The following is a 13,597-nucleotide window of genomic DNA, read 5'->3' as shown; positions in this document are numbered from 1 at the left end:
AGAAAATCACATTCATCACATTTCCTGACTGCTTAAAACCAAGGATATACTGTTTTAAAAACTTTTAAATAATGCTTCCAGGTTTAAAGAAAATAAAGAGTCTGTGTTTTATATATATATATTTTTATAGCATTTTTTCAGTGTTTTATACACATTTTATAAAAGCATTGAATTAGAACGTAGGTTTGGGTTTGGGTAGTCCAGAACTCACCTGCTGTCCCACAGGCCTTTTCGCACTCTTCCTGGGTCTCGAAGCGGTTCTGGTTTCCTCCACAGCCTCCGTACCAGAAGCGAGCACAGCTCCTACTGGGGAAGTCAAAGTGCCACTGAAGGATGAACGTGGCGCAGGTGCCCTCCTCCTTGGGAAGCTGGCAAATGCTGTTCGCTTTGGGTCACAGGAAAGCGAGAGTCACACGGGCGCAGTGACAGGCTAAGTACACACAGAAGCCATTTCCTGATGGTCCTCTCCAATGCAGCATGTATTTATACCTTCAGAACGGTCACACATTTGTGGCCCCTTGAGCAAGGCCCTTAATTCCCAGCCTCAGAGCTGTTGCTCTGTGACCCATGAGCAATGCAGAGCAAGATGAGGTAAGCAAAGACGAGAATTCCAACATGCTTGTGCAAATAAAGGAATTATCATTTACTCGCGAATATATTTAGATGGCTTTTGATGTGATTCTTGAAATGAGGGCTCACGATCGCGGGATGGACAGGCACTGCGCTTCCCAGTACTTGGTGGGTTGGGCGAAGTGAATTTTCGCTACAGGCTGGATGGTGCCTGGTCTCCTATTAAGCCGAATCCATGTATTATTGATACATTCCTTAGCACACAGAAGTTTGCAGAATCGTTCTTTTAATGCTTTGGGGGGGGGATGCTATGCCTATGATTGAAAGTTTAGATGATGGTTCAAATCCTGTGACTGGCAGAATGTTTTCACCGCTGGGCCCTTAACTGGACTGCTCAGGTAACTGGCTGACCGCGGTTTCTAAATGATACATTGTTTTGGATAAAAGGATCTGCTAAATAATTCAACGTAAGAGAAACCAGCAACAGATTTATTTTTGTCTCGATAAACTGTAGTGTCACATGACCAGCTGCCAAAAGCTAATGGGGCCCAAAAGCTCTCTGATTTGCGCTTTGTGTTTACGTATCCCTTGGCAAGAATATGCAAGGCGATTTTATTTATTTTCAAGGAACAGATTTTGCCAGATCATTCCATTTTAATGTTTATTTTAAAAAATATTAAAATATTTAATATTTTAATATGTAAAGTTTATAGTTCATAAAACATATAAATAATATTACTTAAATAGAGGAATATTTGGCGTTTTCCACGGAAGGGATTAAGGAAACAAGTAAATCATTTAAAAATCAGGGAATTTATGGAGTAATCCCCTCATTTTTCAGCATTGCAGCTGAAGTTTTGCATTTACCTGGCATGGGCAGCTGCTCCGTCTGACTGTCTCCGAGTTGCTGCACTGGAGCTGCAACCACAGACAGGCATAAATATTAAGGCTTAAGGGCTCAAAGGAAGCCAAGAAATAGAGACGACAAGCAGCGGCTGCAGCCTAAGCCCAGGTCTAACCTGAATACCTCACTGGACAAAAAAATTTCAGGTTCAGGATTTTGCAAAAGCCCATTTCCGTTCTTCTGATGCACTTCTGATACGCCTCAGTGTTCCACACACCCGCTCTGGTCTGCCCTTTAGTTTCACAGCTCCTCTGGTAGTAAACTTGATACCTTATACAGTAAACCCTTCACATTCACCGACTTTGCATTTGCATTTTCGGTTAGTTGCGAGTTGTCCGTGGACAATTGAACGGAAATATTTTTGGAGCTTGCTGAAAGATCACAGAAACTCCAACATGACACGCAGGTCAAAAACAATAGTGAAAATGATTCTGATCACATAAAATCATGTTTTATATATATATATATATGTTATTAATACATGCTGTAATAATCTTAAGTGAAAGTGCACTACATCTTAATATTTAATGTGTTGACTTGGGTATCACACATCTTTGTTTTGGGACCAAGCCTCACTCAGTTTTCAGTGCCAATAATTTAGCATTTTTAAGAATGGGTCCAACCCATAGTGCTCCCAGTGTGTACGGTAGAAACTTTGTACATATAGGGGCATAGCTTAGATGGCTTGTAAATTATACAAAAAGCTCTAGATAAAAGGCAATTTAACATGCAAAATGTTCAATACAGTACTGCTATTTTAGAAAATGGTAATACATTGACTTGTTAATGTTCATTCAAGCGAGCGGAGTGTTATGAGTTGAGGTTACGGACCCCGAGGATTATTTGCATATTTTCTCATTTTTTCTTCATAACAAAGCCTATGCGAATGTGAAGGAGTTGCTGAACTTATTTTCTATGCTATTTATGAATGTAATGAGTGACAAACCATCTCTTTTAGCAGTGTTACTGACAGACATGTAAATATCTCTAGTCAAAGCATGAAGCAGTCTTCTCACCGATCTCTGGCTGTTCCAAAGGAGTTGTGGGTGAATCAACTTTTATCCCCACTGGCCCGGCCACATTGTTCTGTGCTGCTTCTGATGGGTTAGAAGAACATGCTATCACTCATTCCTCCAACAGGTGGCGCTCTCCAAGTCAACCAGCCAAGGCAAATCAGAGCTTAAGAAAAACGTCATCAGTATGTCACAAACTCACTGGTGCTGACAATGCCCTTGTAGACTGCCCCATCTTGGCCATGAGTGTTGGTGGTAACCACTACGTGGTATTTCTGAGAGCTTTCCAGGCCAGTTAGCAGGAGTTCTGTGCCGGTGATGTTCTCCCTTAGCACCAGGGTGTGGTCCAGCAAGCGGGTCACGATGACGTGGAATTCGCCCTCCTTATCAGCATGAGGACCTGTCCATCGAAGCACCAGACTGCTGGAGGTAACATTTCCCACGTGCAGCTCTTCTGCTGGCCATTCTGTGGGGAAGCAAACAGGAATTGCCTAAGGAATGGGTGACTTTCCCACACAGCTAGAAAAATCAACATGGGACATGGATCTGCGTCAGAAAATCTGCAACAAATTACAGCCAGACGTTATATTCAGGTCAAATACCAAAACGCCATCATATTTCCATTAATAAAACGTTTTGGAAATCATGATGAAATCCACTTTATCCGAAGCTCTATTTAGATTTCTTGCCTTTTGGCCTCCTTGACTGATCAGCCTGGATTTCATGCTGCAGCTGGTCATTCCTGCAAGAACAGGTTTGCAAATATAAAACATCAATCAAGGTGTTGTCTTCTGATACTTCTGATAATTACAATTGGTTTAAATAATAATTTCAAGATATACATATTTTGGCTGCAAGATCTAAGAAATGTGTGCAGTTTGGAAATATAAGAAAGTATGTTAGAAGGGCAGCAGAATTTTAAAGTGATATGATGTCTACAAAATATGAAAATGCTGACAATGGGATGCCAATTGGGATAGACAATTGGCGTGTAAATATATTAAATGGCTTCTTTACTCACATGGGAACTTGCTCCTGATTTTGTAAGATGGCCGTTTTGGTAGACTGGTCACCCTGGAACCATTTGCAGTTCTTGGCAACTTCCAGAGACAGATGTACGGCATTGTCAGCTGTAGAAGGATATGCAGACAGATGAGTGTGAGTCCCGTTCAGTGTCATGTTGAAAGACATGCAGAAAGCACATAAACTGCTGTTCCTATGGATCTGTGGCAGTAATTCTGGTGCCACTTTGAATCTCTACTTACTGGTGAGGTATTTGGGAAGCAGACGGCCGAAGCGTTGGATGTACTCGTCATTAAAGTGTGGGGAACTTTCGATTCGCTTAAAAAAGACGCTGGTCGGCTCACTGGCCAATCGGCTCAGGATTCGGAAATCGTCTGCTCTCAACTGTTCACCCACACCTAGGACAACCATGATGAAGCCTTTGCACTTGGCCTCTGTGGCAATGTGCACCAATCTCTGTTCTTCCTGGGCACTTATGGGGCCGGTCACCATGAGCACGATAGCCTTCAGGTCACGTGGGTGTGGCACCTTCTCAAAGATGTGCTCGATTGTGTACTCCATCGCACTGCCCAAGGCACGCATGCCTTCCAGCTGCAGCACCTTAGTGTGCAGGAAGTGCTTGAGGTCCTCTTTGGAGCTATGGTCAGTCAGACCGATGTCCACCTGCACAGGTGCGACGCTTCCATTGGGCTTGAACTCGTATGGGCTGTGCTGCACCACAGCTACACGAGCATGGTGGATTGAGCCCTTGGGGTTCGAAGTGATCTGTAGCTGGTCAATGATGTGGGAGATGTAGTGCTTCAACTCAGTGAACACAACGGGCCACGTGCTCTGAGAGCTATCCATTATGAAGGCAATGTCAATGTCAACGTCGTTGGTGGACGACCTCCTGTCTCTGCTTGGTTGTGGGGGGATGTAATCACAAATCTGCTCGGGTGCACAGAAGTCTGAAAGAATTCAGAGAATTAGTTTTGTTCTAACAGAACTTCTAGAATGCTATATCAGTGGGTAAAATTGAGGAAACATCTACTGTTTTTGGCATTATACTTTAAAAATTACTACATAAATATTGGTGGTAATATTTATAAACAATCAAAGAATATTACAAATATTATACATTGGATGATTAAATAAGTAACTGGAGCAACAACTGAATAAAGCTTTTCAATCTCTAAAAATTGTAAGTGTATATAAAATACATTCATGGATGTACAAATAAATGTTTCAGTAATAATTAGTTCGTCTGAGAAAGGGCAAGTACACTATTGGCCACCACTAGTAAAGCCATCAGTAGAAATCTCACCTAGACAGATGTGACATTTTATGATCTTGTTTATTGCTGAGTTGTACTGGGCACTTCCAGGTTGGGGTAGGACTATGACCTGTCCCACTGCTGTGTTGTTGATCTGTTACAACAAGAAGGTATGATTTATCAACATCCTCAACGAACAAAGAAACACAGATTCATAGAATGAAGAGACAGCATGTTTCTTTACTGGAATCATCATCCCAGTCCGGCTACCTGCAGGGCCTGGGACAGGGCGCGGTCATCGCGGTTGGTGAGAAACAGTGGCGAGATCCCAGCATCGTAGAGGCGGAGCACGGCAGCATTCAGGGCAGGAGAGGCCCGTGTGACGCCATTGACGAAGAAGACAGCCACTTTGCGCAGAAGGAAGCCGCTGCGTATGCGCTTGTAGGTGTTACGAGCCAAGAAGGTCATGACAAAATCAAGGCTACGATGCTTGCTGGTCAGCGGTGCCTGCAGCCCCTCCAGGAGCTCGATGAGGCTCTTCTTCTTCAGTGCATCGGCGAAGCGCACCTCTGTGTACACGTCGCTGTTGTAGAGTATCACAGCCACCCGTGCCCCCCGGGGGCAGCTGCTTTCGGCAATGGTGATGTTCCTCACCAGCCCAAGCATTGCCTGCCGCATGTTGCTGAAAGCGGTGCTGCTCACGCCGTTGGAGGCATCCAGGGCAAACGCTAACTCCGTGGGGTAACGGGGGCATTCCTCAGCCCCTGTGGAGGAGGCCAGCTGCAGTTAGCTACTGACCACTACCTTTACTACAGACTGCTATCCTTACTGTTGACTGCTCCCCTTATTACTGACAGCTACCCTATCTACTGACCACTATCCTTACTACTGACAGCTCCTTCACTACTGACAACTACACTTACTACTGACAGCTCCTTCACTTCTGACAACTATCCTTAATACCAATTAACCACTAGCCTTACCACTGACAGCTGCCTTCACTGCTGACTATTGTCCTTACTACTGACTCCTCCTACTATGAACAACATCCCTTTACTACTGACAGCTATGCTTACTATCAGCTGCTACCCATACTACTGACAGCTCCTTCACTACAGACAACTATCCATACTACTGACAGCTCCTTCACTACTGACATCTATCCTTATTTGTGACTGCTGCCCTCTGTTTACTAAAGGAGCACTGCCTGTGTTTGGGGGACAGGCAAATACGCCATAACACCTAATAGTACAGCCATTCTTACCTCAATCTGATTCTTATTCTGCTACATGTGGCTGACTGTAGCCCGGTGCTTAATGACACTGGACCACTATCAATACTGCACATAAGTTATATTGATGTGTCATTTTGTAATTTATACACTGCAGTTTTCACCATGTCACAACTCACCATAGCAGCAGGCTGTAAAAGATTGAAATGCAAAACACAACAAGCAGGCATTAGACGTTGTGTATAAGCATCATGTCTAACCCTCTCTCTGTTACATACACATGATTAATACTACTACATTATCAATATTATGACGATCTTATTTTAAAGTAAAACTCAATATAACGATATACAATAACCAGTCAACATATGATTTGTAGTAATATTTAAATATATGTTTTTCTTTGTATTACATATAGCGATATTCATATTCTTGACACTTACGACAGTTATCTCTGATTTTCTTGACCAGGTCACATTGCTGAAAACAAAGCAACATATTTTTACTCCAGTGCATCACATGATGAATTAAAACTATTTATCTAAATATTACAATTAGCAAGTAATGACATACCACCACACCAGGTCCTCGTATACCTTTCGACCCCTAGACAAAAAACACAAGCATGGTTACATCATGTTTGAACAGCTAAGAGATCTTCTGTGGAGAAGGGACCTACATACAATACAAGAAAACTAATCTGAATTACTACTTAAATTATTAATGATTATTATTACTTCAGACCAATCTCTGTAAACACATAAATAATACATTATAATGTGTTCATAAGGCATTATAAACATTGATATAAATATTTGTAAAAAGCATTATAGCTATGCTTATTATGCATTATCAAAGTTTCATAAATCTCTCATCTATAATGTACTATAAATACCTTCATAATGCAGTACAAAGAATCCTTAATTCTTATACTGATTATTATAATGCATTATGATGGAATCTGCAGTGCATTATAGATGACAGCTTCATTGGAGCTTATGAAGTATTATGATCAACACTATAATGCCTTATGACTGTCAATAGAAGATACTGTCGTGCTTTATTAAATCTTACACTGACTATTATAATGCATTATGAAGGTATCCATAATGAATTATAAATGACAGCTTTAATTAAAGTGTTACCGAATCAATGACAAGCACATCATGATGGGTAGGTAAACCTGTTGTACCCCAACCACAAAATAGGTGCTCTTGTGTAAAGTGATCAAAAACATCCTTAACTGCCCATCCACAGACAAGTCTCACGGTGTGGTTGTTTATTGATATTTATATATACGGTATACATGTTTTATAATATTTTAATGTGTTTTGTGAGCGTCCTGAAAAATTGTGCTTACAGAAGGTCCAGGATTTCCAAAGTCTCCCTTCTGACCTGGTGGTCCAGCATTCCCCGCAATTCCCTAAAGAAGTGGAATATTTGAGCTTATGATAGCGTTCCAGTGAAAACACATGTGCTTTTATTTACTAAGGCCAAGTATTGTCGCATATCTCAGCCAAACGAGACCAGCTACATAAAATAAAAAGAGCAAGTTAGTGAGCCGGCCTGATGGCATGTCAGACGAAACCCCACATGCAGGAATTTTTACGAGCGTATTCTCAGGAAGCCTTTCTCAGGTGCAGAACAGAGTGAATGGGGGCCACTTTATAACTCACCCGCTGTCCACGGTTTCCTTTGGGTCCTGGGCCGCCTTTAGACCCTGGGTCTCCTGCTGAGCCCTTTGATGAGGGGGCAAGCAGAGGTCAACATGGGGAAAGCGCGGGGCAAATAAGAGTCTGGATGGAGCCACAAGGGCCGTTTAAACGGTGCCAAAAGAATTTGGCAGACATTCACAAGAAACAACTGGCTTGCCTTTTGTCCCGGGAATCCAGGGAAGCCATCATCACCCTGCATTTAAAAGATACTCCAGTTAGGATACTCCAGAAAGGATACTCCAGTTATGTTATGCTCTGATAAATAATGACCAGTAGTAGCATAGGACCAGAGGTACCAAGGTACCAAGGTTACTTTGGTATTTACTTTTGGTATTTTACTTTGATTGAGCACAGCGCTATAATGTGGGTATGTACACACTTCAATGAACATACTTGATCCTTCACTACAGCACTAAAAGGAAGACTGAGTTACTTTAGTTGTCACTGAAACCTAAAGGGGATCTTACCTTTCTTCCTTTCGGACCAAGAATTCCAAACCCATCTCGTCCATCTTCTCCCTGTTATAAACAAGAGGCATGTCCATGATTGAATCTGTAAGGACTACCTAGAAAACTGTAGGTTCAGCTCCTACAGAATTATGTCCCTGAAAAATGATTCTGGTTATCTTGAAACTAATCACACATGTCACCTTCAAATTTTAAAATTATTAGAAGGCACTAAAGCTCCTTAGGAAGTCTCTGATTTTAGTGAGAAAAAGAGACAAAGGAACAGCAAAGAATATCCATTTTTTGCAGAAGAATATTGTGTTTATGAATCTGTACATATTTATGAGTTTTGCACAACAGGACATACATACAGCTGTTACGCTGCCATAACAGGAGAGTGAGATTGGTATTTTGTCAGCTTGTTGCTTGACCTGAGCCTTGGCCACTCACCGACTCTCCTAGCGGACCTGACGCTCCACGGTCTCCTTGGGGTCCTGGCTCTCCTGGCTCACCCTGCGGAGAGGTCCGGTGGCTGTCAGCAACCTCAGCCGACCAAGTGTAACCAAGCAGTACTATACAGGTTCATCACCGTTACCTTGCGGCCTGTGGCGCCCCTTCTGCCCTTATCCCCGGAGAGTCCTTGTGCACCTCCTGGACCCTGTTTAGGACAAGTAGAATCCTCTTAACTTTTATCTTAAAAAGTTGTATATTAACACTTATATTTAAAGTATCTGTGTATATATTCACTTATCGTAGATGCTTTGCATCCCCTATCTGTATTATCATGTGAATGTTTCATCCCATGATGCATTTCTTCACAAATAAATCTCTCACGCTGCTAGTGGGTAGGACTGTTGAATGCTATGCAAAGACTGTTGGTCACTTCCCCTTGTCTCCTCACTGCTGAGTTTAATGCTTATTCCTGTTATCACTACTTACAGATCTCACTTAAGCCCCTTGACTAGCACCTGATAATAAGCAGTGAAGCTGCTAAAGCCCTACCCTAGGCCCGGGATTCCCATCCTCTCCACGCATTCCTGGGGCTCCGATGGGTCCAGGTGCACCCTAGAACACACATTTAATCCTGGTCAGAACCATACAAACTCTGGTTTTTATGTTCAAATACACATTCCTGGAGTGTAGGAATAATTTAAAAAAAGAGAGAGAAACCAATCAGTAATAGTATTATCTAATCACGCATGACTCCATTTATACACTGAAATTTTAGACTGTGTTTTGACTAAGAACAGCAGCATGTTTTAAATCCAAAGGAATAATAATAACGTCATCTTACACATATTTTTTGCACACAACCACCATACATATGACCACCATTATGGTTCATTATTAAATTGAGTGAACAATGAAGCTTCACCCAGGAACAGTCAGAGGGAACAGTGTTTTGGCCAAACAGAAAAGCAAACATTAGGCACCAGGCAATGAGGCCGACCTGAGAGCCCCCTACTCCAGGCTCTCCGGGATCTCCATTTGTCCCTGGCTGTCCGGCTGCTCCCTGGAATACAAATACAGGCAGATAGCTCAAGCCTGAGACATTCTAAATTCATTTCCCATTTTAAAGACGACACCCTGTGTGGCTGGAGGGTAGGATAAGGCATTGGTATGACCGTTAGTTAGGGATTTAGCGAATCATTATATTCAGAAATAAGGAGAACTGTTGGAGCGAAAGTATTTGTGCCTTACTGGCATTAACATAGCAGCCACTTACAGGTTGTCCCGGGGAGCCACGCCGTCCATTGGAACCCTGATTCAGGGAGAAATATGAGTCACACAAAAAATAAAAGACAATGAAATCAGGTTCTGCGATGGCATGGAAGGTCACATTTGTGGCAATACGGAGAACCATAGCCCTACCCTTCTGCCGTCTTCACCAGGGGGGCCTTTTACACCATCTGGCCCTGGATCTCCCTGGTAAAAACAGTAGGGCAGTTATAGAGGTCATCGGAATCACGATAAGAATGACGTCCTTAAACATCATTTCTGTAAATTTCTACTGTTTTAAAGAAGCCAGTTATTTGCTATGGCTAATTCTATGAAATGCAGTTATAATGCTCTGAAAAGTACTTTCATACTGGCATAACTGGGATGATTTGGGGTGGTTAAGTGTGAATTTTAGAGCTAGAAAGGTAGTTTCTTCAACAACAAAAATAGAGGTTTGTCATTAGTTGTGATCAGTACTATGCCATGACCAATTAAAGTAGACACCTGTGGAAAAAGTTAATCAAGGATACTTACCACTGGTCCCACATCTCCTGCATCTCCCTTGAGTCCTCTCTGAGTATTATCTACCCCAGGAAGACCCTAAAACAATAACATTTAGGATGTTAAATGCTTACTGCTGAAAGTCTAAAGTCTTTGTAGCTTTTCGGGCCAGAAGTCAACGTAACTGGCTTATACTCACTGGGTCTCCACGGATTCCAGCTGCGCCAATGTCTCCTGCTTGTCCTTTGTTTCCTTTAGGACCCTAAAAATTAAATTGTGTAATAAGATACACAGATTTCCTAACCTCACCCACTGCTGGGTCCAGGATAAGATCACTAAGTGTCCCTCTCAGTACAGTGAGGAGACACAGTCACGGACTGATTGAGTCCCATCTGAGAGTGCGCAGGGTAAACAGGAAAAAGCACAGCGATAGCTAGACAAAGAAAACTCACCCTACTCCCAGGACCGCCCCGCTCGCCTGGAGGACCTGGTACTCCGCGTTTTCCCTGGATAATACAGGAGAAACCTGTAATCCACCCCTCAGGTAACTTACATCCGATCCATCTTTCCCAACATGGATGTAACTTCTTACTGCTTTTAGGGAGACAAAAGACTTCAGGAAAGCTAAAAGACTTCAGTGCTTACCTCCTCCCCAATAATTCCATCCAAACCAGCTTCACCAAATTCACCCTGAAATGAAACACAAGAAAAGGATTATTTTTGCATCGTTTTTGTTTTGTAAATTCGAGTTCATAAATATATTTATATTTTAATGTATATTAAAATGCCTTACCTTCTCCCCAGAGTAACCACGAGAACCCTGTATGAAACAGATAAACCATTTTAATGCTGTTTTAGACTCTCCATAAAAAAGCATGGTAAAAATATCAGATCTGGCCCAGAGTCTTCTGGCTACAAGGGACTTACCTTAGTACCCCTTGGCCCTGGACAACCTTGGAAACCTTGGGTACCATTCACACCAGGAGGTCCCCTGTCACCCTGTCAGACAGAGGGAGGTGTCACATTATTTTATGGCATGAACTGGGAGAATAGTACTTTCAGGTTTAATTCATTGTATTTATTTGGTAACATTATTCTTCAGATAAAGTGTAGTGACCTGCTTATAGCTTTCTTTTGTATTACTGTATCATGTACAGCTTTGGAAATCTAGCAAAGCTACACACCAATCCAGGGCTGGAAATGGAGCACGCCCACTTCCCTGAGGCGAGCCATGTAGACGAAGAGCGAGTACAAAAAACGGAACGCTAGCCACAAATTGCATGTTGGACTACATTCCTGTTTTCTTTTTTTTAACTGAACTAGCCCAGTTGGCTAGTAGCAAAAAAAAAGTTCCACCCCTGCTCCCATGATGATAAAATAGTGTGTTTAATGAAATGAATACGATGTCAATGGCATATTGATTGTAAGGGTCGGGTGAAGGGCAAATTTAACATTTTTTCTGAGGTAGAAATGATTTGCTTACAGACAGCATTTCCCATAAGTGTTAGATTATGTGAAATCTAACATTTATATTGCATTCAATTTTATTTAGCAGGTGCTTTTGCCCACTGCAACTTAAAAGTGAGGCAACAGAACTGTACAATGACATTTGGATATAAATGCACATAAATATTACACTATGCTGCAAGTAATTTATTTCTGTCCTTTGATTTTTATGAACATTTATAGAAGCAGTGAGGGTCCACTATTTTGGATAAACAGGACGGAAAGTGCTGCTGCTGGTCAGGCATACCGGTCCTCCTTCATCACCCGGATGTCCTCTGTAGCCCATGCCTCCTGGACTGCCCTGGTAGGAACAGATGGTGGCCGTCAGTGGGTCTCTCTTAAACTTTCACTGCATTTGCAACAGTGTAGGATTTGTCAGTCGCCTTGTCCCTGCTCATCCACCCTGGCTGCATGTCAACATTTTCATTACGTTTCACCATAGGCCTTCTCAACTAGGATTTACTGAAGCATGATAACTGCGAGTTTTTAGGCAGGTACCAGAACTGACATTTTTTTATACTGAATAAGTGAAGAACTACTTGAACATGCTAAATCATCCCAATTTATAATTTCTTAATCCTGAAGATATGCATATGGCTCATTATATTCCAGAATATGAGGAATGTCTCAATGTCTGTCTGTAGCATTTCCTGACCTTAACAGTTTCTACAGAGAATATTCCTCACTGAAAGTACCTAAAGTCAGTACTACCAAAACTGCACTAACCTTGGATCCCAATGGACCTACTCTTCCTCGTTCGCCTCTTTGTCCAGTGCACTTACAGGGCACAGAACAGCATTCTCGTTCAGCTATGTTGTCCTGATCAGAACAGAAAAGTCCAGTGTCATTATGTCACAGTGTCAAGACTTAATGAGATGCATGTCCACATTCATACACCCGTTAATACGGCCATTGGTAATTATGGCGATTTAGCAGTTTCCTTTACTGATTCCACTTCTACAGATGAAAGTCAGCATAGGCGTGATTTCATGACGGCCTGCTCACCAGTTCCTCCCTAAGCTCGTATTCCAAATAATGTGAGTTAACACGAAGAGGCCCTTTGTATCTGAAACCACGACCAAATCCAAAGTCTAAGAGTGCAGCATCTTCCAGCCGAGGAATGGTCTCGAGACCCACGAGGGTGAAGCTCTTCACACCTATAAAGATGCAGAAAATCCACTTGTTAAAAGCTAAATTACACTGTGCATTTCTATCTATCTGTCTGTCTATCCATATCTCAAATGTAGTATATATATATATATATATATATATATATATATATATATATATATATATATATATATATATATATATATATATGTCATTGCACCGATATAAGTTTTGTACACATTATTGATTAATTAGGGACAGTAAAATCAATAAAGATTGAATATATTTGCACTTTATTATTGCAAAATTCTTGAATGGGTATCACTTGGCTGGGAAATCCCCTTAATGAAAGTCAGAGGGTGGAAAGTACAGTTTGCTGTGAAAATAGTGCTGGTCCTCGCCAAGCAATGTAGGCCTGTAAAAACGACTATAAGCTAGTAGTTATATTGTTTAAACCTCAAAACCCTGGACATATTTTTACATTAAGTGAAGAACAATGATAAATATATATATTTTATTATTTGAATAATATGAATTTAAATGTTTAATAATTATTTTGCAAATACATAAATTATCTTGTATTATAGTCTAGCATACAATAAAATTA

General features: G+C 41.5%; 1 protein-coding gene across 1 annotated transcript in view; it reads right to left on the bottom strand.

Moving 5' to 3' along the window:
- The window catches only part of col6a3 (collagen, type VI, alpha 3), a 70,879-nt gene that overhangs the window by 714 nt on the left and 56,568 nt on the right, over positions 1 to 13,597 (bottom strand). The window contains exons 16-46 of the mRNA XM_048979949.1: positions 12,886 to 13,037; positions 12,607 to 12,699; positions 12,128 to 12,181; positions 11,302 to 11,373; positions 11,168 to 11,194; positions 11,020 to 11,064; positions 10,827 to 10,880; positions 10,574 to 10,636; positions 10,408 to 10,473; positions 10,027 to 10,080; positions 9,881 to 9,916; positions 9,605 to 9,667; positions 9,157 to 9,219; positions 8,750 to 8,812; positions 8,605 to 8,667; positions 8,176 to 8,226; positions 7,866 to 7,901; positions 7,670 to 7,732; positions 7,354 to 7,416; positions 6,567 to 6,599; positions 6,437 to 6,473; positions 6,173 to 6,184; positions 5,033 to 5,526; positions 4,814 to 4,916; positions 3,753 to 4,457; positions 3,509 to 3,617; positions 3,177 to 3,229; positions 2,690 to 2,953; positions 2,491 to 2,571; positions 1,438 to 1,488; positions 212 to 385 (exon numbers count right to left, since the gene is read on the bottom strand). Coding sequence (XP_048835906.1) covers positions 212 to 385; positions 1,438 to 1,488; positions 2,491 to 2,571; positions 2,690 to 2,953; positions 3,177 to 3,229; positions 3,509 to 3,617; positions 3,753 to 4,457; positions 4,814 to 4,916; positions 5,033 to 5,526; positions 6,173 to 6,184; positions 6,437 to 6,473; positions 6,567 to 6,599; positions 7,354 to 7,416; positions 7,670 to 7,732; positions 7,866 to 7,901; positions 8,176 to 8,226; positions 8,605 to 8,667; positions 8,750 to 8,812; positions 9,157 to 9,219; positions 9,605 to 9,667; positions 9,881 to 9,916; positions 10,027 to 10,080; positions 10,408 to 10,473; positions 10,574 to 10,636; positions 10,827 to 10,880; positions 11,020 to 11,064; positions 11,168 to 11,194; positions 11,302 to 11,373; positions 12,128 to 12,181; positions 12,607 to 12,699; positions 12,886 to 13,037 — 3,297 coding nt within the window. The remainder of the gene's footprint in view (positions 1 to 211; positions 386 to 1,437; positions 1,489 to 2,490; positions 2,572 to 2,689; positions 2,954 to 3,176; positions 3,230 to 3,508; positions 3,618 to 3,752; positions 4,458 to 4,813; positions 4,917 to 5,032; positions 5,527 to 6,172; positions 6,185 to 6,436; positions 6,474 to 6,566; positions 6,600 to 7,353; positions 7,417 to 7,669; positions 7,733 to 7,865; positions 7,902 to 8,175; positions 8,227 to 8,604; positions 8,668 to 8,749; positions 8,813 to 9,156; positions 9,220 to 9,604; positions 9,668 to 9,880; positions 9,917 to 10,026; positions 10,081 to 10,407; positions 10,474 to 10,573; positions 10,637 to 10,826; positions 10,881 to 11,019; positions 11,065 to 11,167; positions 11,195 to 11,301; positions 11,374 to 12,127; positions 12,182 to 12,606; positions 12,700 to 12,885; positions 13,038 to 13,597) is intronic.

Source organism: Brienomyrus brachyistius, chromosome 16 (genome assembly GCF_023856365.1).
Source record: "Brienomyrus brachyistius isolate T26 chromosome 16, BBRACH_0.4, whole genome shotgun sequence".
In the NCBI taxonomy this organism is placed as follows: Eukaryota; Metazoa; Chordata; class Actinopteri; order Osteoglossiformes; family Mormyridae; genus Brienomyrus; species Brienomyrus brachyistius.
The sequence above is the reverse complement of the archived record's forward strand: the minus strand, read 5'-3'. Positions and strand labels throughout refer to the sequence as shown.